The sequence below is a fragment of the Amblyomma mixtum genome, chromosome 2 (assembly GCF_055824585.1).
Source record: "Amblyomma mixtum isolate Tamu chromosome 2, ASM5582458v1, whole genome shotgun sequence".
Lineage (NCBI taxonomy): Eukaryota > Metazoa > Arthropoda > Arachnida > Ixodida > Ixodidae > Amblyomma > Amblyomma mixtum.
The window spans coordinates 25,287,460-25,312,694 of NC_143013.1; the positions used below are offsets into that span (position 1 = coordinate 25,287,460).

General features: G+C 43.9%; 1 protein-coding gene across 2 annotated transcripts in view; it reads right to left on the reverse strand.

The window, feature by feature from the left end:
* The window catches only part of Etl1 (SWI/SNF-related, matrix-associated actin-dependent regulator of chromatin, subfamily a, containing DEAD/H box 1), a 26,745-nt gene continuing 1,510 nt past the window's right edge, over positions 1 to 25,235 (reverse strand). For both annotated transcript variants that reach the window (XM_089570907.1, XM_089570906.1), the window contains exons 3-18: positions 24,898 to 25,180; positions 24,103 to 24,291; positions 23,263 to 23,643; positions 20,334 to 20,545; positions 17,558 to 17,748; positions 15,474 to 15,612; positions 12,507 to 12,642; positions 12,025 to 12,162; positions 11,198 to 11,398; positions 9,253 to 9,381; positions 8,501 to 8,596; positions 6,659 to 6,751; positions 4,287 to 4,405; positions 3,832 to 4,014; positions 621 to 727; positions 1 to 232 (exon numbers count right to left, since the gene is read on the reverse strand). In XM_089570907.1, coding sequence (XP_089427033.1) covers positions 171 to 232; positions 621 to 727; positions 3,832 to 4,014; positions 4,287 to 4,405; positions 6,659 to 6,751; positions 8,501 to 8,596; positions 9,253 to 9,381; positions 11,198 to 11,398; positions 12,025 to 12,162; positions 12,507 to 12,642; positions 15,474 to 15,612; positions 17,558 to 17,748; positions 20,334 to 20,545; positions 23,263 to 23,643; positions 24,103 to 24,291; positions 24,898 to 25,180 — 2,659 coding nt within the window. In that variant the 3' untranslated portion in view covers positions 1 to 170. The remainder of the gene's footprint in view (positions 233 to 620; positions 728 to 3,831; positions 4,015 to 4,286; positions 4,406 to 6,658; positions 6,752 to 8,500; positions 8,597 to 9,252; positions 9,382 to 11,197; positions 11,399 to 12,024; positions 12,163 to 12,506; positions 12,643 to 15,473; positions 15,613 to 17,557; positions 17,749 to 20,333; positions 20,546 to 23,262; positions 23,644 to 24,102; positions 24,292 to 24,897; positions 25,181 to 25,235) is intronic.

The window sequence follows — 25,235 nt, forward strand, 5'->3', positions numbered from 1 at the left end:
CAAAATTCATAAATCTTTACTAAAAAAGATAATATATCACAATATTGTACAGTTTGAGAAACACATCAGCAGCTTTGCAGCCAAACAGCTTTTTGTCAACGCGAACACATAAGAAAAAGCTCCAAATATCTTCTGAAGCAAGTCATTCTGAACGAAAAACAAGAAATGAACTAGCTTCCCAAGGCGGCCTTCAGAATATGGGCAACGCTAGCCACATCCACATCTTCCTTGGCTGCATGAGGAACAGAAAAAAGGGCAGGGGGGTGAGAGAAATGAGAAAAGCAAACGGTTAGCAAAATAATCAACAACTTTGTAAGCAGCAACGCCTATGCCTACTGTATGCCAATTGCACACTTCAAATTTCTAAAAAACAAATTTGGACGGTGTAGAATGAAAGTTTGAAGATGCTCAAACCCAAGTGGTGAAGGGCTCGAACACAGATGATGTAAACGCACTATTTTTGAATGTCCAAAGCCACGTCACACGGTGGCGGCCAACAGAACTAGAAGCGGTTGTCTTGAATTCCTGATAATGAAGACTGTGCAGTGTATACTTTGGTCCAAGCTGTTGGAGCACCGCAGAGAGACCAAAAGCAACATGAACACCATAACAGTACTTACATGTTTCTTCTGTAATATCTCTCTCTAGTTTAAGCTTGTCTTTTGCAATGGCCAAGATTCCTTCATCAATAGTGTCCTTGCTAATCAGTCGTATAATAAAAACTTCTCTGGAAAAAAAAAAAAACAAATGGCGGTTACAATGGTAACCCTGTGCTAATAGACAATCATAAGAGGGGAGCGCTAAATCAACACGGAACACAGAGGTAACCCTGAAGACAGGACAGCGCCTATCCTGTCTTCAGTGTTACTTCTGTGTTCTGTGCCGATTTTGCACTGCCCTCTTATGATTCAAGCATGAACCAACTGGCTATAACAGAAATTTTAATAATAAACAAAGCTACAACAGTCGGGTATTAGGGAGGTGAACCAGTAAACAATCTTTGCGAGGCTGGATTGATATTAATCCTGGCTTGCATAGTTGACAACTTGTTAGGCTAGCCTTGGGCCAGGGCATATTTTTCTTCAACTGTGAAGCTTCTGAGAAGCTGTATAGCTTTCTTTTGTCACCATACGGCTGCGCTCCGGTGGATGACAATGAATAACTACTCCATAAGTGAAAATTATTCCAAATACACTGCATTAGTTCAAAGTGCTGGCTCATGGACGCTACACTCCAAGAGAACAAAGTATCCACAAAAGGAAAGAGAAAAGTAAAAAAAGAAGGTCACATGACACCTGTGGCCCAACAGGCGCAATCAGGCACCTAGTCAGGTAAAAAAAGCTACACTTAATGTGCCTAGTATCATCAACTAGCAGTGCCTAAAAGTCACTGAGGCTAATAACCAAGTGATGCGTTCAGTTCTTTTTCACTACTCTCCTTAACCTGGTGACCACTTGAAGCATCTCAGTTTTCTTTCCTTCCTCTTTACAATCTGCAATAAAAATTCTTCACGCAACATAGCAGTTGCATTCCAAGTACTACCAAGTCTCTCCAGTACACATTTTATCAGGAAAGAGATTTTACTTCGTCTCAAATCAACACTGTTTCAATCCTTAAAGGGACACTGAGGAGAGCTCTATCAATATTTTTTTTACAGCAAAATTCCATAGTTTGGCATTTCATGGCTTTGTTGCCACGTGGCCGGCAGCGAAAGTTGCATTTAGTATTTCTAAGTAATTTGGATTCGAAGTTGAAAAAGTTTTTCCCGCCGCTCTGATTCAAACTTGGGATTCTCTTATGACGACACAGGACTAAGTGACGTGAACATGACGTGCACATGACGTAACGCAGACTCCGTGATTTCTGACGGCCAGCAGTGCGGACTAGCAGCAGCCGAAAAGAAAGCTACCGCCGGCCGCACGTTGAAACCATCTATCGGCTATTACGGCCGTCGCTTCGTTTACGTTTGCACCGGCGTTTTGCCAGCGTTACGATGTATCCCGTTCTCGAAGTCGTCAACGAAGTTCTAGCAAATAGACACCTTTAGAATACCGTGTGCCTTGTTACCGGTAGCGGAATACCGGGAGCCCCCATACCGCTGAGAGCAAGCGCTGATTGGTCCCGGCGCTGCAGGAGCGCGCGTAGCTATCGGGTACGTGGCGCCATCTGGCGACGTCAAGGAGATTTGCGCATGCATTTGCTGCGCCTCAGCGATTCGTAGCTTCTCGTGTCCTAGTGTTGCTAGAACTATTGGTTCTAGCAACACTGTTTTGTCCTATGACGTCATCACGCTTGTACTTGCGAGTTTGGCCTGTGGCGGCGATACCTGTATTTTGGTTCTTGCTCTTTTCTACGTTACAAGAGCTTTGTTGTTAGTATGAATGGCGTTTTTGTAATCAGGAGCTGGTATTCTGTCGATACAAGCCAGCTTCAATTTCTCCTCAGTGTCCCTTTAAGCCAAGTCTGCACCCATGCGGCAACAGCAATCTTATTGTCGCTTTTTTTACGTCAAAGGGTTCTCCAACTGATTTCTTTGGAACCCTCAGGTTCCTTGGAGTGTTTTTAAGGCTCCCCGAGCACCTAAATGCATGCATGCCTCAACCCCTACCTTTCCTCTGAGACTAATCGTACTGTAATTGCTTACAGCAGATAGTTGCACTCTGCATCCAGTTATGGTTTGAATTTGGATATTTTTTAGCACTGAGCATTTGCATGTTCTTTTTTTTTTTTTTGCCTGCATGCTAGCAGGGAGGGACAGAGGCCAAGGCACAAGGTGTGGATCCCCAGCACCTTTTGAAAGTGATCTGGGTTCCCCGAGGCTATGAACATCGAGAAACCCTGGTTTACGTTATCATTAGGAAGGACATGCATGTTAGGAGTCTTTTTTTTTTTTTTTAAGTGCTCCAGTGAGAGATGGTTTCATCAATATGAAAGAAGAGTGTGCATAGGTACCATCTTTTTGTGTGTGTTTGTGTGCGTTTTGAACCTCAAAATGTCAGCTAGGAACCAAGTAGCTGGCATCAATGTGCTGTTGGTTCGCCTCATAGCAACACCTGAGCCCGAAGACTGAAGATGAATTACGCACGGTTACCACTGGCTTCAATGCAGCTTCATGTGCGGCACTTTTTTTTTTTGCCACTGGCACTGGCTACGCACCAAATCAGTGCCAAATGAAATGTGGACACGACAAGTGAACGACGACTGAGTACCATACCCCGGAACAACTTTTCTTGGTAATGCAGCCAAAGCTACAGAGCCGAAGCGTTATTTCTCTTAATAATATTAAGATAGTGTATTAGTAATACTCAATATTTAGAGCATATATTTCTAACACAACTGCCCATTTTCAATGTTGGAGAGTTAAGGAAAAAAAACAGTTTCTTTGACTATAACGAATCTGTTAGGCATGTCTGGTTAGAAAAAACTTCCACAGCCAGTGCCAACTACACCTGCAACAAAGCGAAAAAACCAAGCAGTGCGCAACATGCCAGGTTGCCTCTCTGAGGCCAAGCTAGCAGTGGAGCGACGCAGTTACAGGCCTTTTGCCCCTGCCACTTTCTCTTCATTGCCTAAAAAGTTGTCCCCGAGTATACCACAGTTGACCTTCACTTCAAAGCCGCGAAGATCGCTCTTGGGAAGTGTTAAAGGGCACTGCCTGTATTTCCTCTTCAGCAGCCAGTACTTGCGTGTTTTCTTGTTTGTTTGTTTGAGTTTCATTTAATGCCGATGGTAAAAGTGGCGTGCATAACTGTTTGAGCAGGTGGAATATAGAGCAGCCCAGCTTCACAGCAAGAGGCTCGCCAGGAATGCGGAGGGGAGGGTGCAGCTTACTTGCTCTGCCCCAACCGGTGGCAGCGGTCCTCTGCCTGCTTGTCATTGTAAGGGTTGAAGTCCAGATCGTGGATGACAACAACGTTGGCAGAGGTGAGGTTAATACCCAGGCCGCCTGCCCGTGTCGACAGGAGGAAGACAAGGATGCTGTCGTCCCCATTGTACTGGTCTATCAGGTCCTGCCTGTGACATGGAGATACAAGACGTCCTGTATCCAAGGGGTCACTACAAACTGGCCGTTAGCAGTAAATGACTCTTTTGGTGATTACAAATTAAAACGAGTTTCATTACTAAGTAACTAAATCTACTCCCTGACACTTGTCGAACACCTTCTTTAAGCATTTTCAATACGTAAATAATGAAAAAGAAGGAATCAAACACTGCACGCAATTCTTGTGCTTGTCCAATATAGGTGGAACAGGCCTGTACCTAACAAAAAGTGACGCAGCAGTTACCTGTCAGCCACTGATGTTGACCCATCCAGCCTAAGCCACTTGTAGCCTCTGATTTTGAGATAAACTTCCAGTATGTCGAGCATCATGGTGAACTGGCTAAAGACTAGGACACGATTATTCTGCAATGAAACAACAGACACTAAAGATCAGAATGAGGCAACAAAAACAGGAAATCATCACTCACACTCCCCTCTGTGTTACTGCCGAAAGACTGCTAACGGTAGCAGAGATGACTTAACGGCACAAAGCAGGCACAGCATAGGTGTACACAACAGAATAAATGTACACAATCTACATGCAACTATGCACAGTAAAACAGTCCCGCAAAATGTACCATGCAACAAGGCTTGTTCGTAAAAAATATGACATCGGTCACAGAACTCTACTTCGGGATGGATGAACATGTCACATGCATGCCTCTCAACTTTCATGTCCTGAAAGCTCATGGTGAACAACACTGTCCAATAAATGAACAGAACATTAATGGAAGCATACATGAAATGTGGAAGTACCATGTCCTTCGACAGTGTCCACATGAACTATGATTTACTAGAATACAAAGTACACGGTCGAGCCCACTCATAATGAACATGACTGTCATGTGCTGTTCGTTCGTAATATCCGGAGGCTCACAGTAAGTAAACTGGTCATAAAACCACAAGGCGGGCTTGTGATCAACAGGGCGATCGCATCATGCGTTTAGACCTAGTGCCCCACACGATGAAAAGCTATCTTTAATTATGGGACTTAGTATATGAACTCTATGCGAAATGTGAAGCAGGCAGCCTGGCGATTGGCTCCGTTGCCGCAATTTGTGTGGAATTGGTCATCCCGGTGCAATATTTTGTGTGGTTATGAAGGCGCTAATTTGAAGCTGAAATACGTCCTCTTATCCTACATAGTGAAATATAGTCGCTGCTTGTAGTTACAGTAAAAGCTCGTTAATTCGAACTTCAAGGGACCGGGAAAAATGTTCGAATTATCCGATGTTCGAATTATCGAATGGCCTCGAAAAAACTGACAAGAACCACTTCCATTATGGTATATGCACCGTATTTACTTGCTAACAAGCCCACTCGCATAATGAACCCACCCACCCCCGATTTTTGCCTAAGAATTTGAAAAAAAAAAAAAAAAGCGTCAGTCGTTAACGCTTCCCTCCATTTCCCACCCTCACGGTCCACGACACATTTCTTGGCGGCGCGCCAAGATGCTGCGCAGCGATAACACCACGGTGCCTTTTGGCGTTAGCTCTAGTGCGAAGGGGGAAGCGAACTTGGCAGAGTGCCAATGCTTGTCCGGTTGCACGAGCCTGGTTTTCAGTACATTCGCCTTATCGGGCCATGGGCGACTGGGGCGTCCGAGCCTGGTTTTCAGTACGTTCGCCTTATCGGGCCATGGGCGACTGGGGCGGACGCCAACGTTATGACACCGCCTACCGCTACTCAAGTCATTGGAACGCGCGATAGCAGCAAACGCCTTTTGCAGTGAACGATGCTAAAAGCCGGCGTCATGATTGCGGCTGACCGCGTGCTTCCGTTGGCAACTCATGGGTGGAAGGATGAACGACACTCGCAAAGAAAAAAAAAAAGTTTTTTGCACGTAATTTGTACCGCCCGTCCGAAGTCATAGCCTTTCATGGGTGTTGGCTGAGACCACGCTGACAGAACTCATCTGTATTTCTGAATTAACAGGGCTCGAATTAACGAGTATTTAGTTGCGAGTTGCGGAGGTTGCGCAAAAAAGAGGGTTGGCAGCCGCCACCGCAGCCGCCAATACCCCTACCCTCCGGCGCCGCCGGCCGCCGCGCCTGTGATGGCGGTTTTATCTGATTCCACCTTCTGTCCCCCTTTAGGACGTGCGCAGCCTCTAACTATGCGGAGGTGCTTTTCTTTTGGCCATGTGCTGTATGCCAAGCCGCCCAGACGCGGCGGCGCGTAGTTCGAATGATCTGTAGCGGAACCGACTCGCTTTCGAATTAACGGCTTTTTTATCCACAGATCTCTATGGAGCTTGGCCGGACCAAGTAGTGCAGTTCGAATTATTGAGGTTCGAATTAACGAGCTTTTACTGTATTAGTTTTCGCTTAAAACGTAGTATACTGTCCATATTTACGATTTGAGGCATATTTCTAACACAACAACAAACTTTGACGTTATGCTTACAATTTCTTAAATGTTGCTTGAGCACACTGTGTTAAAAGAAAAAAAAAAGAAAAATAAGGCCAGCAGGAAAACAACATACAATTTTTCTTTTTCCCAAGAACTGTATTTGGCTACCACATTTCCCAGTTGGTAAGCTTTCTTTCTCTGTGAAAAACTTTACAGCGAGGTTGTACTGTATGCAAATTCGGAATTTCAAATGTGACATACCTTTTCTTGGTGTTCCTTTAGCAAAGAATCTAATGCTTTGAACTTGCCCGAGTCAAGAATTTTTTCATCATCAAGCTTGAACTCATGCAGTACCTGAAAAGGACAAGAAAATTATATCTGCAAAAACTCCCAAGATTGGGCCACAGAATGTGTTAAAGAACATCATCTCATTTTTGTTCTCAATAAAATCTGATTGTCCGACTTGTACCTCTATTAATGTTCATTTTGGCAACAAAAGACGTATCATTTGCCGAGTTGAAAACAGAATATTGTTTCCCTGCCACTCAATTGATTGAACTCGTAATGATGGCATTGAGAGATTTATGGACTCGATGATCATTGGCTGGAAGTGAATTGTAGTGCAGTCTGACCTAAAAATATCTGCACACACAAAAAATATGGGCCTTTAGGGTAATTTCTCAGTTAAAAAAGCTTTTTTAAGAATAGACATCTGTAAAGGCTCACCACATGTCCTAAAGCTAACAAAATGCCTATAAAGTTATTCTGTTGACCATAAATGAATAACAAAGTAGAGAAGAAAAAACAATGTGGCAGTAATTAGCCCCCACTTGACATAATTGGTAATCTATCATGTTTAAAGGAAAAAGGAAAGCTTTAGGATATGCAGTGGACCTTCGGAGATATCTACATATTTTGAAAAAAGCTTTCTTTAGCAAAGAAATTTATATTTGAAATATAAATACATACTTGAAATCAGCACTCTATGGTACACCTGCACACCAAGAATCAGTAAGTTATGTGGACAAATAAAGAAACAAGCTTTTCATCCCCGTTTAAATGCTCGAAAAGCTTTTCATTCTTTTTTCAAATAAGTTAGTAAAAAGTGTATTGTAAGCTTATGGATGCTATGGAAGTTAGTTTCAAGTAAAGGGGAATGTTTAAGCTTACCCGTCGTGCGTGCATAGCCACACAAAACATAGAAAAGAAGAAGAAAAATATTTGCACTATTTTGATTCGGATGTGAAATGTGCTCTTTGCAGTCGGTAGAAAAGGCTTGCAAGGCAGCTTGCGTGTAGCTGGACAAACCAGAGTTCACACACTACGCTAAATGGGCAGTCATGCACTCCAGCCCATTTCTCAGCTCCAGGTGCACTAATTTGACATCCGCTTAACCGTTTTCGCACTCGGGACATAAATATTAATATGCTGTGCGATAATTACTGTATGCCGCCTAGAGGCTACCTTACTGACTTGAATGCTCATGAAAACAGGCTATGTCTCCGCATAAGACTTCAAGAGAGAAGCTAGCAGAAAATGAAATGAGCCAAACTTGGTGTTAGCAGGTCACAAATATTTACGCACCACTTGTATTAAAATATAGCTATACATCGAATTTCTTGCAGCTTTTCATCTGTTTCCATCCTGGGGTATCGACTTGTGTTCGTTTTAATTCTCACGCGATTAAAACATGGTAGCCATCTTCAATACGAAACAAAACTGACAAGTAAAATTACCGAAGACACTTTAGAAATTCTAAAGTGTGCTTGGCGAAAGCCTTGTGGTCAACCCACTGCCGCTTCCCCGAACCGCTGGCCGCGGAATCACTGGGCCGCATCGGAGCCATGCGTCCCAATCACTCGACTGCAACGGTCTGGCAAAGGAGCGGAGGCACAGCTGTCATCGCAGACGTGCGCACGCTCGTTCTACCGCTACTGTGTGATGTCACGGTTGCTATGCACAGCTGAGCCCCCTACCGGCGCAGCGGTTGCTAAGGAGGGGAGGAAGTTGCGCCGCTGCGCGGAGGAGAGGCCACAGTTGGCACGATTCCAGCGCACGGACGGACACCGCGAGTATGAAAGGATTCGCAAAAGAGACTCTTACAGGGAACTTGGTGCAAAGCATGTGCAGCTCGAAGTCCGACATCACTTCCATGTCTTCAAATATTAGGTCAGCACTGGCATCATAGTAAGTTGGTTCCTAAGTTCGAGAGTGAATAGGAGAAGAAGAATTCAACTTATTTAAACTCATTGCAACAAAACACACAAGTGATGAAAAGTGTGCAGTTGGTCAGCATGCTTAAAAAGAAAACCGGTACAGCCAAAAACTTGAGTGATTTAAGGGCACCAGAAGAAAATGGAGGTTATGTATTTCTGGTGTAAACAAAAACAGCAAAGGAACAATGTGTTGAGTGTGGAAACAAAACAGCACAAAGCAACCCTCAATAACAACAATAGAAGGGGGGCATACACACTTCAGGTATGTACTGTGTTACTGATATTTCTACCGCACAACTGCCAAACTTTAGCAGCCCCCTCCCAATTTTTTTTTTCACATTTAAAAGAACTGCAAGTATCATGCACAAAAGCTTTTTGACAGTACATGAGTACTATGAACCCTGACACAAGTTGCACAATGAAAGGTAGTATTTCCTACTGAAAAGCTTCGGCTGCAATAGGATCCACACTCTCTTCTGCTTAACTGGAATTATGATGAGTACATAAGTAGGATATTTCCTCCATGCAAAAAGAAAGAAATGAGAGTAATATGCACAACAATAACTCCAGGAAATTATTAAAATTATCTTGTCACTCAGATCACAATATGATACGAAGCATGGTGTCATAAGCTGCTACCTTTAATAGAACCTGGGACATAGTCCTGAGTTTGTCCAGGTCGTAGTGGTTACGCAGAAGCAACGGATGGTTTGAAGCTCGCCTCAGCTTCATCAGCATTCCAGTTTGGGCATCCTGATTTTCTTTGAACTGTAATTACACGACAATTTCAACAGCACACATTAGCCATGGCACGGGAACGTTTTAGCAGCAACAATAAAGAAATGCTACCACAGAACTAAGAATGTCAAATGTTTAACTACCAAACCAAGCTTGCACACCCAGCTCAGACTGCAACGAAGAAAGAACACAATAGAGAATGGACAGGACACAAGTTACTACTAAGCCTCAATTCTGTACAACAACAACAAATTAACCTCCAGATATTTTACATGAAATAGAAGAGGAGATGGACGTGAGCAGGGCGTGTAATGCCAAAAGCAGATAATGGACAGTCCCTTGGTGCTACAAGAGTATATAATTCCAAAAGAATGTTAAAGAGGCCCAGAAACACAATCTTAGTTGACTGTTTTGCCCGTTGATCGCATACAGTGAGTTACAATGGTGCTATAGCGTCGGTAACACCGCGTATATTCCGTTTTTTAATATTTTAATGTCCTCCCAAAAACAAATTCATGGCTCTGATGGTGTCCCCACACAGTGGCGGGCTTTAGCAGCGGATATGACATCCCCTGGCACGAGCTTGATGATTGGACAAACAGTAAATATACTGCAAATTGTGTGAATAACTAGAGACACATATTGACACCTATCGGTGTTTTATATTAGATCAACAAAAACAACTTGTTTGTCTTAGATAAAAGCCCTGCAAAGCAAGTAAAATAAAAATACACCACCAGGGGCTCTGGCATGGAAACGACACTGCCAGTCTCAGTAAAAACGAGTAACAAAGAGCAGGCAACCATGGAGTGCAAACTTCCGCGACGTGCTCTGGCTGGCTGTTTTGATTGCTTGTGCCAGGTGCCGTCATTGGGAGAGCGAAATAGGAGTGGGAAGGCCCGCCAAAATTGAGTTGAGGGCAGCGTTTTGTTTGTTTGTATTTTGAAATTTCTTCACTGAATACACTCCCGTTCCTGTGCATCGATTCCTGTAATTCTTTTTAAGTCAGCATCTGTGTGACATAATGAATCCACCTGAAGTATAGCCGGTATCCCCCCAAGCAGTGTTTCACAGCCCCTTTAATGCAACAGAGGGCAGCAACAGAGATTCAGGTAGGCAGATGAAATTAATTAGATAATTTGCAGGGATAGAATTCCAGCGCAAAACTAGAAATCATTAGGAGAGGCCTCTGTCCTGCAGTGGATGCAGCCATAAAGTGTGGCAAGCAATATGCCTCACGTCAGTGTGCAGTCAGTCATGATCCGCATAATATGGAGCATCCTTCAGCACTCAATCTCTTCTCTCGCCTTAGCTAGCAAACATTCTAGCAAACATTCTAGCAAATGACACCGGTGCACTGATGCATACACATAAGAAAAGGTTAAATGCCAAAGCATGCTCTTCTGTTATTCTGGCCACGCCTGTACATGTCCAAGGATTGTAACCTATGTAAAAAAAAAAAAAAAAAAAAACGGAGAATACAGGATGAAAAGTTTTACAGCAAACTATGATTAATGATTACTCAACTTTTACATATCAAGGAGACACCTTCGGCTATGACGCATGCCTGTGGAGGGGCTCCAGATTAATTTCAGCCACCTGGGCATTTTTTACCAAATTAAACCTAAGTACACAGGTTTGCCTTAGCATCTCACCTACACCAAAATGTGGCCACCATGACCAGAATCGAAGCCACGAACTCGTGCCCAGAAAAAGACTGAAATACTGTATCACGGCAGTATCTTCGCTCATAAGAGTGAAAATGCCACTAAGGTTTCAACTCAAATAAAACTGCGCAGTGCAATACATGAAACACTCAAACAGTTTGTGACAGCAATGAAGTTACCTCCTTGGAGAGGGTGGCCACCATGTTCAAATAGCAGGACTGCTGGTACGGGGTCATGGGGCAGTAGCGCTCCTCCTCATGCTTGACAGGGAGCTGCTGCAAGACGTCCTGCTTCAGACGCCGCAACACAAACGGCCGCATGATCTTCTTGGCATGCTCAATTCGGTCCCGTTCAAAGTTGCTCTGGTCTTCCTCGGTTTTCTGCAGACGGAATGGGCATGCCCCAGTTGCTTAACAAGCACTGACATCGCAGAGCACATGAGCAGTTTTACATCCTGCCTTAGCTGAAATTCAGCTGCCAAGGCTGGGATTCGACGCCACAATATTGGGCTTGAGCAATTGCAGGAAACGCTTAGCAACAGTTAAGATGAATAGCTTGCAGAACCACCCCTATGCAGCCAAAGAAAAGTTGCAAAAAACAATTTCTACACAATTCAGCTTCAAAAAAAAATAAAAAATTGCGCACACCATGCAATCCACAATTCCCCAGCAGACGTTAAGGAACATAGGTTAAAGATCAAGCAAAGACTTTTATACAGTTCGACTCTCAGCAACCTGTAGTTAGTAACGTGAGTCACAAGACAACTAACAAAGCAAGTGTGTTATACACTGGCACTGCAAGATGATAGGCAAGTCTGCCTCGCATTCTGACTAAACAGTGCAGAAGCAAGACGAGGACAAAGGTTGAAAGATATGGCACCGCACTGCGTCAAGTCTTTCTGCTTTCGCTCTCGTACTGCTTCTGTGCTGCTCAGTTATAATTCAACGCACTGTCATTAAAAAACTAATACATCACCACAGCTGTAACAACAGCTGGAAAAGCTCACCGAAGCTGTTGAGAACATGAGTTTGATCTGGTCTGCCTTCTTGCAAAACATGTTGGGCATGACGAATGTAAGTAAGGACATGAGTTCCACCAAGTTGTTCTGGAGCGGAGTACCAGTCAGCAGAATTTTTCGCTTTGCCTGCAAACAGAGAAGCGTGGCACAGAAAACCATTACACCATAGCTCAAAGCCCACTGCAGTGATACTGTGATACTTTCATGTAATGCATTGTTGACTTACAGCCTACAGCCAAATCAATTTAATGCATGGGAGAGACACTCACAATTCTTTCAGCAAGAAACACAGCACAGAAAATGAGTGTCAGTTTATTGCAGAATATCCCTTCCACAAACAACTTAACACCATTGCTCAAAATGGTATATGACACGACTTAGCCACTCCTGACTCAGCCTCATAAGGTTTCCTGCTTTGTATAGTGAGGTCCTCTCCAAGCAAAAACAAATATACAACACAAAGCACTCACACTGATCTTCATGAGGTTTGCATAGCGCTGTGAGCCCATGTTTTTGAGCATATGGGCTTCATCAAAAATGACATAGTGGAATGGCAGTTTCTTGAAGAGGCTCCTGTCTTCCCCGTTTCCTGAAATCATGTTGTATCTGCCTCGCCACAGGGCGAGTGAAGAGAGAAAAAACAAAACAAAAAATAGACCATCAAAAAGTGCACGAGACAGCAGGATGGACAAAATGTGACATGCATGCAAACATAAAAGTACAAATGATGATGCAAGATGTTACTAAGGCAGGCTATACCGCTGGGCACACACTGAAGAAAGGCATCGAAACATGTACAGCTGCCTTATAAGAACTAAGATAAGCTGGCCTAATGCAGCATCCTCAACTCTACGAAAGGCAGTGGTGGTATTTAGCCATGAGCGAGTCCCAGATCGTACTAGTGCGAACACCAATGCAAACAAGTGGCAAATCGAAGAGACTCAAGACAGATGGCGTCGAGGATAGATTATGCAACAGCTGTTACTTTATGTAGGGCTTGTTTTATGGACAAAAGACAAAAATCCAATCCAAGGTACATTGCATTGGTTCAAAGACTAGTGCAACAGCCATATGTTGTGTGATTATGCTTTTACCACAAACTACTAGGAATGGCTGCTCTTTAAATGTATAACTCTCCAAAAAACACACGCCTGACATGAACATGAACATAGAGTTGCATCTCAAATCTCCCTATTAATTCAGTCAGAAGATATTCACCACCAACTAAGAAATGCTGATACCAAAGACCTATGACTATTCAAAGTGACCTCATAGGGTCACTCTAGCATTTATTTTCTCAGTCCCAGAAAGGTGCTCTGACCTGTCCATGACAGCCTTCTGATCCCACCACTGTAGTAGTAGAGCTTGTTACAGTAGAACCCCTCTATAGTAAAGTCACTCAGACCAGCAAAAATCTTTACTATATAAGGGTCTTTACTAGATCAGATGTTGGTGATGGCATGGCTCTGAGAATGCTCTCTGGCTACCTACTAAATACAAAGTGTAGGCTTATAAAAGAAACTTCAGAAATACCTTCCATGCTGCTCTTATAAAACTTGCTGCTAAGTGATCAAAGTGTAGACTGCTGGGAACTGATTTTTTTATTTATGTTGCTAATTTTTTCGTGCACTCCAATTTAAACTGCTCCTCAACCAGTCCGCCCTCCACTGAACTTCAAGTTGTAAAATAACTAACATTGGTTTAATCAGAAAGTACTTCCTAGATCGTATTCCTTGAACTGCATACTATCTAGCCACATGTTAATAATAGCTTTCTGATCAGTTCTTTTTTCTACTGTTCTTGCAAACAAAGGAGCGAAAATGACCAATATCTTGAAAACTAATTGACACATCTTTGACACATATTTGAAATCAACATAAAAAACTGATTAAGACTGTGCTTTTTCATTACATTCAGTCCAAAAATAAAGAAAAAGTGCCAAGACCCCTGTCTTCCCTTAACGGGAATGTGAAAAATATTTCGCACTGTTCTCACCTCTAGAGCAGGTGATCATTACCCAGTCTTTCACTAAATAAATATATTGTGATGTAAGCGGTTCTTGTCAGTATTTTTTAAGGGTCATTCGATAATTCAAACTTAAGATAATTCAAACAATTTTTCCCAGTTTCTTGAAGTTCAAATTAACAAGCTTTTACTGTAAAAAAAAAAAAAAAAAAAACTTCAAATGAGCCACTACATTATGTTCGTCAGGTACCTTTGATACTTTTGTCACCTTAAAGGTGCACTGAAGAGGAATCTGAACTTGTCTTTTTGCCGCGGGAACTCGATCTACACGTTCCTAGCATTCTTAGAAACTGCGACTTATTGCCCTGTGTGGCCAATTTACCTAATTAAATCGAATTAACGTCCGGCTCCCGCCATTTTTTTTTTAATTCTGCCTCGTACGGTGGGCGGAGTCGACCAACACGTGGAGTGCCTTTCACCCAGTCCTGTGGCGGCTTGCCGCTCTGCCATCGGCGGAGTAGTACGCAGTAGTCCGTAGTAGCAAATAGTCCGCGCGTATTTTTATTTCTGCGGGCTTATTTTGCGGCTATATTATCTGCGAATGAAACTATTTATTCATGGAAACCTAAACAACAAAATAAAGCGAAAGCAAAGCCTCCACGGAGCTGGCTGAAAGGAACTTCATGCGTTGGTCGACTCCGCCCATCGTACGAGGCAGAATTAAAAAATAAAGGGCGGGAGCCGGACGTTAATTCGATTTAATTAGGGAAATCGGCCATACAGGGCAATAAGTTGCAGTTTCTAAGAATGCTAGGAATGTGTAGATGGAGTTCCCGCAGCAAAAAGACAAGTACAGAATCCTCTTCAGTGCACCTTTAAACATATGACTACCGTATTTACTCGCATAACAGGCGCACTTTTTTTCCAGAAAATGCGGCTCAAAGTTGGGGGTGCGCCTATTACGCGGGGTAAACTTTCCGGGAATTTTTCGACTCGCAAAATTGAACATACCGCATAAACGCACTCGTGTATGGGCCGCACCCCGTTTTCCCGAAGAAAATATTGTAAAAAAATCCGTGTAGGGGCCGCACCGAAACTTTCCACGACCCACGCGGGAATAGCCTTCGAAATGCACGCGCCGAGGCCTCCGCGATCAGCTCCGGCTGCGCGCAACGGGCGCTTGATCGCGGAGGCCACACACCTGAACAGGAGCTTCTAGACGCCGCCCACGGAGAGCGCCCGAGGCCAAGCTTATCATCATCATCGTTTTCTCCGCCGCGAGCTTTCGCTATCTATATCGCCATCAGCATCGTCAGCTTTGTCAAAATAAAGAGGAGCGGTGAGGCGTCGGCGAGGAGCGGTGAGGCGTCGGCTTGCAATCGTATTGGTCACAGTGCCAAGTTCAGGGTGCGCCTATTATGCGAGTAAATACGGTATAAGCTAGCATTCCCAGAAGCCTCAAACCTACTTACGTAGTGATGATGACATCAAAGTTTTCCACTTCGCCAGCAAGGATCTTGTACTTGAGCTCTCGCCGGTCTTTCTGGCTACCATGATAGACGAGTACGTCGAGAGAAGGGCACCATACCGTGAACTCTCTCATCCAGTTTTCTGCAATTGTGAAAAAGGCACAGAAAATTGCAGAAGCCCTTAAGGCTATTTTGAACAGCAGAATGCTCCTAGGTGCTACGAATGCATTACCATAAAAATAGATAGCAACAATATCAGAAGCAGGCTCTCTTAGGTTTTGACTAGAGGCAGCTGCAAGCCAACAGGAACACCACACCTCAAAGAAAAAAGTCCACTTTGGAGATTTATCAACCTAAGAAGAGGCAACACCATATATGAGCTATGGTTCTGCTTAAAAGCCTGCACATAATTCGCCCCGCCGCGGTGGCTCAGTGGTTACGGCGCTCGGCTGCTGACCCGAAAGACGCGGGTTCGATCCTGGCCGCGGCGGCTGAATTTCTTGACGGTGAAATTCTAGAGGCCCGTGTGCTGTGCGATGTCAGTGCACGATAAAGAACCCCAGGTAGTCGAAATTTCCGGAGCCCTTCACTACGGCGTCTCTCATAGCCTCAGTCGCTTTGGGACGTTAAACCCCAATAAACCAAACCTAAAAGCCTGCACACCCATGTAACTGACATGTGCCAATCATGCACCGTAAGAGGTCCATCAATTTTGCTTACTATCAAATAAGCAAAGTATTTACCTTACAAACAACATGAATTGTTCAGGCACTAGCCATAAGAAATGCCTTTCTCAATTTATTTTACCGTTGCAAAGAATCCCAGATGACACCCCGTCTAAAGGATGCAAAAAAAGAAAAAAGCTTGGAAAGGTACGAAAAACAGCGACAAAGCAATGGCAGACCTATTTTTTCAGAAATTGTCAATAAATCCTCAACATCTCTTTTTTGTTAAATTGTTAATAAACGTCTTTGTACTTCATTTAACAGTTACATTTTTCGAAATTAGGCAGTTTGGATCATAAGTTTTCCAGTGTGTGTAATGTGTTTTTTCGCATTTGTTTTAAACATGTATCAACGATATTTTACAGTGTATATATATATATATATATAAAAGCAAACAAGAGAGGGGAATGAGGTGCTCGTTATAAATATGAGAGAAGCCAACAGCCACAGAAACCAAGGGACAGAGGAAATTTTTTTTTTTATCTATCTTGAGGTGTAGATCAATTTAGAATATTACTGAATATGTTATCACTTAAAGCTAATTGATTAGAAAAGCAGAAGAAAAAACAACCACATGCCGCCGGTGGGAGGTTGTGGGTTCGGATCCCACTGGCGGCATGTGGTTGTTTTTTCTTCTGCTTTTCTAATCAATTAGCTTTAAGCGATAACATATTCAGTAATATTCTAAATTGATCAACACCACAAAATAGATAAAATAAAAAAAAAATTAAAAATCCCCTCTGTCCCTTGGTTTCTGTGGCTGTTGGCTTCTCTCATATTTATAACGAGCCCCTCATTCCCCTCTCTTGCTTAATTGTTTCGCGAGGGCATCGGTTCTGGCAGCCTTGACGCCATAGGAAGCATAAGAGGGTTCTCACACAGCTTCCACCCTCGCCGTTCGATAACGTTCTACGTCACACCAGCGGTAACTCAGGACGTGCTACGTCCGCCGCTTACGAACGTGGGTGGCGCTGATGAACACTCTCAAGGTTAGGTTATTTGTAAAAATATAAATACCCCCGAAAGCAGAAGATTTGACAGCCATCGCCGTAGCTCAGCGGTAGAGCACCGGACGTGTAATTCGGAGGTCGTGGGTTCGGATCCCAGCGGCGGCATGTGGTTGTTTTTTCTTCTGCTTTTCTAATCAATTAGCTTTAAGCGATAACATATTCAGTAATATTCTAAATTGATCAACACCACAAAATAGATAAAAAAATTATATATATAAAGCATGACAACAGCCACAACGCGGAGATAGTTCACCATTCCTTTTAACCCTAATCAGCTTTTAGTTACTCAGGATTAAGTATTGCGTGCACAGAAGTCCACTGCAGGCGAAGCAATGAGGGACCCAGTACGCACCTAAGGTTGAAGACGGCACCACAACCAGGTGTGGCCTGGCCTCTCCCTGCTCCTGCAGATAAGCCAGGAAGGCGATGGCCTGGATAGTCTTGCCAAGGCCCATTTCATCGGCAAGGATGCCGTTCACTTGCTGTTTATGCATCACAGCCAGCCAGTTGAGGCCAATGAGCTGGTATGGAGACAGGTGAAGGCTGCAAAGGGTTTACCACGATGTTAGAGTTAAATCTCGTTAATTCGACCCCTGTCAACTCGAAAATCCTGTTAATTCAGACTGCTGACGTGGTCCCGCCCGAAGCCTATGTAAGTCTATGGAGTCAGATGCCTGTTCATTCGGACGCTGCTAGGCCCGTTATTTCGGATAAGCTACTGACCTGAGGCTATGTTGCTATATGAATGACATGGTGAAGGAAGCGAAACTATGCGTCCCCTTAATTTGTTGCTGCCCTCCGAAAATCGTCACACTTGCCGCTTGTCGGACACAAGAGATGCCACTATGATATGGCATCTTACATAACATGGGATATTAGCAGGATATGTTCGGAGAGCCCCGGTGCCGCAAAATTGTGCGGCCGAGTGGTTTCGGTTTCCCTTTTCAGTTTCGCTCCAGACCACGGAGATGGTAGCCTAGCAGCCCGTCGGCTAGCCAGCTGAATACAGTTTTGCGAGGTTTTGGACGCTGGATGATTGGTGCATAACTGGTTTTTTCATTTTCTAACCAGAACGTGTCTCGCTGTTCTGGCAATGACTTGTTTCCAGCATGAGACGACACCACTTGTAAGAAGGCTCCACTGTCAACGCGCCACACCATGAAGGAGGCCGCGGAGATCGTTGCCATTTTTAAGCAGTGCTATGTTAAAGGGACACTGAGGAGAGCACTATTAATATTTTTTTTATAGTAAAATCCGATAGTTCGGCATGTCATGGCTTTGTTGCCACTTGGCCGGCAGCGAAAGATGCATTTATTTCTAAGAAATTTGGATTCGAAGTTGAAAAAGTTTTTCCCGCCGCTCTGATTCAAACTTGGGATTCGTCTATGACGACAGAGGACTAAGAGACGTGAAACATGACGTGCACATGACTTAACGCAGACTCCGTGATTTCTGGCTGCCAGCAGTGCGGCCTAGCAGCAGCCGAAAAGAAAGCTACCGCCGGCCGCACGTTGAAGGCATCTATCGGCTATTGCGGCCGTCGCTACAGTCGCTTCGATTACGTTTGCACTGGCGTTTTGCCAGCGTTACGATGGATCTCGTTCTCGAAGTCGTCAACGAAGTTCTCGCAAATAGACACCTTTAGCATACCGTGTACCTTGTTACCGCTAGCGGAATACCGGGAGCCCGCCTACCGCCGGAAAACAGGCGCTGATTTGTCCCGATGCTTCAGGAGCGCGCGTAGCAGCCGGGCACGTGGCGCCATCTGGCGACGTCAAGGAGATTTGCGCATGCATTGGCTGCGCCTCAGTGATGCATGGTTTCTCGGTTCCTGGTGTTGCTAGAACCATTCGTTCTAGCAACACTGTTTTGTTCTATGATCTCATCACGCTTGTACTTGCGAGTTTGGCCTGTGGCGGCGATACCTGTATTTTGGTTCTTGCTCTTTTCTACGTTACAAGAGCTTTGTTGTCAGTATGAGTGGCGTTTTTGTAATCAGGAGCTGGTATTCTGTCGATACAAGCCAACTTCAATTTTTCCTCAGTGTCCCTTTAAAGGGGCCCAGAAACACAATCTTAGTTAACTGTTTTGCCTGTTGATTGCATACAGTGAGTTATAATGGTGCTATTAGCGTCGGTAATACCGCGTACATTCCGTTTTTTAATATTTTAATGTCCTCCCAAAAACAACTTCATGGCTGTGATGGTGTCGCCACACAGTGGCGGGTTTTTAGCAGCGGATATGACATCACCTGGCGCGAGCTTGATGACCGGACAAACAGTAAATATACTGCAAATTGTGTGAATAAATAGAGACAAATTTCGTCACCTGTCTGCGTTTTATATTAGATCAACAAAAACAATTTGTTTGCTTTAGATAAAAGCCCTGCAAAGCAAGTAAAATAAAAATACACCACCAGGGGCGCTCTGGCATGGAAACAACGCTGCCAGTCTCACAGAGAGCAGGCAACCATGGAGTACAAACTTCCGCGACGTGCTCTGGCTGGCTGTTTTGATTGGTTGCGCCAGGTGCCGTCATTGGGAGAGCGAAATAGGAGTGGGAAGCCCCGCCAAAATCGAGTTGAGGGCAGCGTTTTGTTTGCTTGTATTTTGAAATTTCTTCACTGAATAACTCTCGTTCCTGAGCATCGATTCCTGTAATTCTTTTTAAGTCAGCGTCTGTGTGACATAAAGTACCCACCTAGAGTATAGCCGGTATTCCCCCAGGCAGTGTTTCGCAGCCCCTTTAACAACCTCGACAGTGTGCATGCAGTCTATGCCAGATGTTATTCAGAACAATAGCTTTGCTGCGCAGTTTTCATCTGAAAAGCAGATGGCTGTCCTCCTGGTTTTCCCCAAATAAATTTGCTATGACGCAAATGGTTCTTGGCCATTTAGGGGGGGCATCATTTAATTGGTTAATTGGGACATCTTTCCCGGCTCCTAGAAGTCCAAATTGATGGTGTTCTGCTGTAGCAAGTGCAACGTGGTTGACAGCAATACAGGTAATAATAACAGGTTGACATTTCTTTTTAGGAGGAAATGATACGGGGGGATGATACGAATATTTTGCACGCTCCCAAGGAATTCGTATAATCAAGATTCTGCTGTTGGAAAAGAGAGGGTTACCTTTTAGTGAGCAGTGATGGCTGCGTCTTGATGTACTCATCGGAGTCACTGTTTTCCCCACTCACAAGGCTTGACACAATGGCCTGCATCCGGTCAGAGATGCTCTGACAGCGTGCCATCAGACGGCTGACTACGTCACGTGTGTATAGCAAGTTCTTCGAGCTGTTCAGCAGGTTAGTCGTCAGGTGCTTGCACGTTTCAAACTTGTACACCTGAACATAAAAGAGAGCATAATTAACCTAGAAAAGTCTGCTCTTATATGTTCACACTCTAAAATTTTGCTACACGTCAGGCTGAACTTTGCTACAGCAAACAGTAAAGGTGCTTGACTGAAGTCCCTTCTTTTTTTGCCTATCTGAACTCTATCTGCGCTTATGTTCAAGCAATCATGAGCAAAGGAGCCTAGATCCCACATCTTCCATTGGCACTGTATCCGGTGGTTTAAAGTTTTAAACAGCGCACCAACACCAATATCACCACCACACCAGCTATGTTCACTACAGGAAAGAGGCCTCTCACACTGGTCTCCAGTCCTTACTGTCCTGCACCAGTTGTGGTCATCCTAGCCCTGAAAATCTCCAAATCTCACTTGCCGAACTGACTCTGTGAAGCCACAGAATCAGCTATGTTACACTTAGAACTGGGTTCTCTGTTCACTCTGTATTACAAGCCCTGCCCATGACCATTTCTTCTCGATTTCAGATAAAACGTCATCAACTCACATTTGTTCCCTGCTCCCTGCCTGTCCCTTGACCTTACCTTATCATTTTCTTTTCCATAGCCCGCTGCGCTGCAACCTTATATATACAAGTAAGTAATCATGCACCAAGAAATTGACTTCACTGGCACAGGCTGCACCCCTTTCGCAGTTGTTCTGTCAAGTACTTATACGCCTTCCGTGAGCCATTCATGTTTTTGACAGAATTTAAATAGCTACAGTAGGTACCCTTTGGGACAATTCAAATTTGTTCATCTTATCACAAGCGCCCTTAAAAAGAGAGAGAGAAAGGAATTTTAACGAGAGGAAAAGGTGGAGAGGTCCCCTTAAAAAGGATATCTGAGCCCACTAGGTGTGTCCAAATATCTGTTACATGAGAATAGTGAATAAAGTTACCTCGCACTGAAAAGAAAATGACAGAACATAACATATGAAGTGAGCTAAAGAGTGAGGTCATGAAAAGTTTCATGGTATCCAACTTGAAAACAGCAGTGGTCTAGTTTCTTTTTTTTTTTCCCCTGTCTCTATCTCTCTCCCTTCTGCAGTAACCATCATGAGTTTTTTTTTTGTTTTTTACTTTCCCAACAGATTAAAAAACACTGAAGAAGGTGCCCAGCTGGCTAGCAGTCCAGTACACACTTCGAAAGCGTGTGATCAACTTTCTCTCTCTGACATTCATGGCAGTGCTTCGTCAAGTATTCTGGGTAGCAGGAAACAACAGGGAACAAAATTTGAGACTCCCTTCCCCATGCCGATTGGGAGGCCACTTCTCCCCTTGCCCCACTTTTGAGCCTGCCTTCCCTACCCACAAGGTAGCTTCACCGCATCTTAGTACGAAGGCACGGGGAAGCTACCTTGCGAGGGCAAGCCAAAGATGCGGGGGAGCTCTCTTGTGGGGTACGTTTTCTGGCAACAAAGCATTGTCATTTTTTGTTTTGTTTTTTTCTATAGCACGCCTCACTCCGCGAGTATCAGTACGCGGTATTGCTGCGGGTCACATTACAAAAATTCACCTTATTCGAAGGGCACGCGAAACATTTCGTTTTAAGGTTTTAAGCAGACTTTTAGTTAACCCGAGCCTATGGGAAAGCGACCAAATGTTCTCACATTGTTCGCTTTATCCGAGAACAGCAGCAAGCCATATAAACCAGACATGGATAAATCTATGACATGTCAACTCTTCTCGCTTCAAGAGGCACACAAGCTTCAGAACTTTCATTTCCCCCCCACACACCACAAAAGCTGGTACAGAAAATGCCCTCAATGCAACCTTAATTTGTACAAGGCATACAGGAGATTCCAAGTTTGCGCTGACATTCTAATTGAACTCATGCAGCTGTGTTGAATGCATTTTCCTGTGCTGTGTTGGGCCCTTTTATGTCATGCTATCTGCATGACTACAAGATCCAAGCTTCTGTCTATCATAAATGAAAGACATCCACCACCAGTATGAATTTCTCTGGATAACATATTTCGAGTGGAAAAAATACAAAAATACTTGCACAGGACAGTAAATGCACAGCCGAGACCTGCCCCATTTGAACTATTCTTAGCATTATCCAGTTTCGCACTGTCAAAATTTAATGCTCGTAGCCAGTGAGCCGAATTAGGGTTACTATAAGACAAATTCCTCTCAATAATCTTGAACTGCCCTCATCTTGCACTAGCTACACTCATGATATCCCAGCGAATTTCCCATTCTCATTGCTGCACTCAATTACTAGACCTCGACTACATTTCCCTTCCCTTGGCATTCCTTTTTGTTATCGTTTCGTGCAATAACACCTTGTCCACTTCAATTTTCTCCACTTATTTTTAGTAAAAATGTTATCAGTTATCATCTCTCTGTGTCTTAACATTCAATACTACATTATGCACTGCCTGTAACCTCACTAAAACCTGACTGTTTATCCACCAAGTTTAGGCAGAGCTCAGACCCCTATCGTAAACCTTACATGGCAGTATAAATTAAATGCCTAAACTTTTCTCACAATGCTTCAGCTTCGCAGTCACCTGTAGACCTGGCATGCCTTCCCGCACTAATGAAGAAATTATGCATTGGCCACACTATGACAGGACAGATATTAGTGTGGGCTTAAAAAATAAATAAGAGAAAAGGTGCCCTGCCCGCACCGTACTATGACAGGACAGTGGAACACTAGGGTTTAGTAAAAAATTCTTAAATGTAAAAAAAAAAAGACCAAGACGCACCAAGGTTTTCCATGAATCATACGGCCGGTTCTCCACAATAGCCTCTGCCCTCTTCCGGCTGCAGCCAGGGACTGCGAGCAGCTCATTAATGGAAGCTTCATTGAAGAACTGAGTAATAGCACGTCTCGCCTCACTTCTCGCCGGTGAGTCACGTTCCTCATCGCTCTCTTCACTGTCACCACCTGAGCTATAGACGTCTTCATTGCAGTATTCTTCGTCGCCGCTGTCATGTTCTTCCTTTATCGCCTTTGCTTCTCGATGTGGCTTCTTTTTTGTGTTCCGCGACTTCAGTTCATTGAAGGCTTTGAACTTGGAGAGGCCACCACTCGAATTCTTCACCGGTGCCTCGCTCTTTGTGGCAATGTTCGCCTGCAACTTCACCTAATAGAAGGAAGGACAAGCATTTTTCAGATCTTGAGCAAATCACAGAGGCTAACAAAAGATCCAGTATGAGTAACAAAAAAAAAAAAAGGTTGACTAGCCATTCCAATAAGGGTGTACAAATTTGACCAGCACAACTGATGGATGGACCAAAATGTTAAGTAGAGAGATGATCTGGCATACAACACAACAGCCAATTAGTTACGTGGGGAAATTTTTCAATGAGGAGGAACTGCACAAATGCAGCAAAGTGCAAAATGTAAATGAAACAGTAGTTGAATTAAGTGCACAAGACACCTCTCCGCACCTGCACATGTTCCACATGTCCTCACAGAAAGTTATGATGAAGTGAAGAAAGTGATGACACCTTGATGTCATCAGCCTAATGATGACTTCAGAGGTACTCAGAATTCTTAGGCACTCACTCCCTCACCAACATGGCTGGTAGGAGAGGCTTACCTTTGGTGTGATCTCTCTGTCTTCTACACTGTCAAAATCCACCCCTTTGCTACCAGGGGATGAGGAAACCGTTTTAAACCTTGCATTGCGATGTGGACTGCTGCCCTTGCTTCCTGGTGGGTTGTCTAACAGGTACGCTCGTGCTCGAATGACATCCCATTTGCATGCCACCAATGCATCTTGTATGTCCTGTATAACAAAGGATTTCTTGTATGAGAAAGCAGAGAAGCAAAGACAGTTTTGGTAGAATGCAGTTTTGGTAGAATGCAGCAAGTGCCAAAGCACATTTCCATGAGATGCTAAAAGACCAAACTACTATACGTAGCAACTGTACCAGCCAAAAAACTCTGTTTACTTCTGTCTTCGAGCAATGTGTTTGTGGCATGTGACTTTAATAGCAGCAAAAATGAAGACAGGTAGAGCACAACGCAATGTTTTATGTTGTGACACAGGTCAACAAGATGCAGTTACGACACAAATACTGGGCTCTCAACACAAGGACAATGCGAGAAGGTTCCTGCTAATGGCAAATGGTCACAATAACTTGCGCTGTCACCTTCTGCTACCTCATGCTGCATACAGGCAAAGGCTGAGACATTACCCGACCTCCAAATACAACTAATGCAAGTTATGCCACAAAATGGTCAAAAGAGGCATCAAACAGGTAACGATGACGAATGTTTATGGTGCAAGGGCAGCTTTGACAAAACAGCGACATGACACAAGGTACTTTATAGAAGATGGGGTCAAAGACCCATTTTCCAAGCATTTCACAATGACACAGCAGTTACCTACCATAACATCACAACCCTTGAACTCTGATATCAGCTGCTTGAGACTCCTCTCCCTGTCTGTCATGTACCTTGTGCATTCATCTTCCGAATCTTCAGCGCTGCTTTCATCATCAACTCGATTAGGTTTCTTGGCATTTTGGACAAGCTGCCCTGATCTCCTGGATTCTTCATTCTCTTCTGAGCTACTTGACAAGACACGTTTCCGTTTCACTCCGTTCGGTACAAGTGGGCTTTCTTCCATGTCAGCAGTCGAGCAGCTTGCTTGAATATCACAGGGCTCTTCACTGTAGTTTGCACAGGCAGAAGGAAAAAAAAAAAAGAATCAAAGCAATGTTCCTT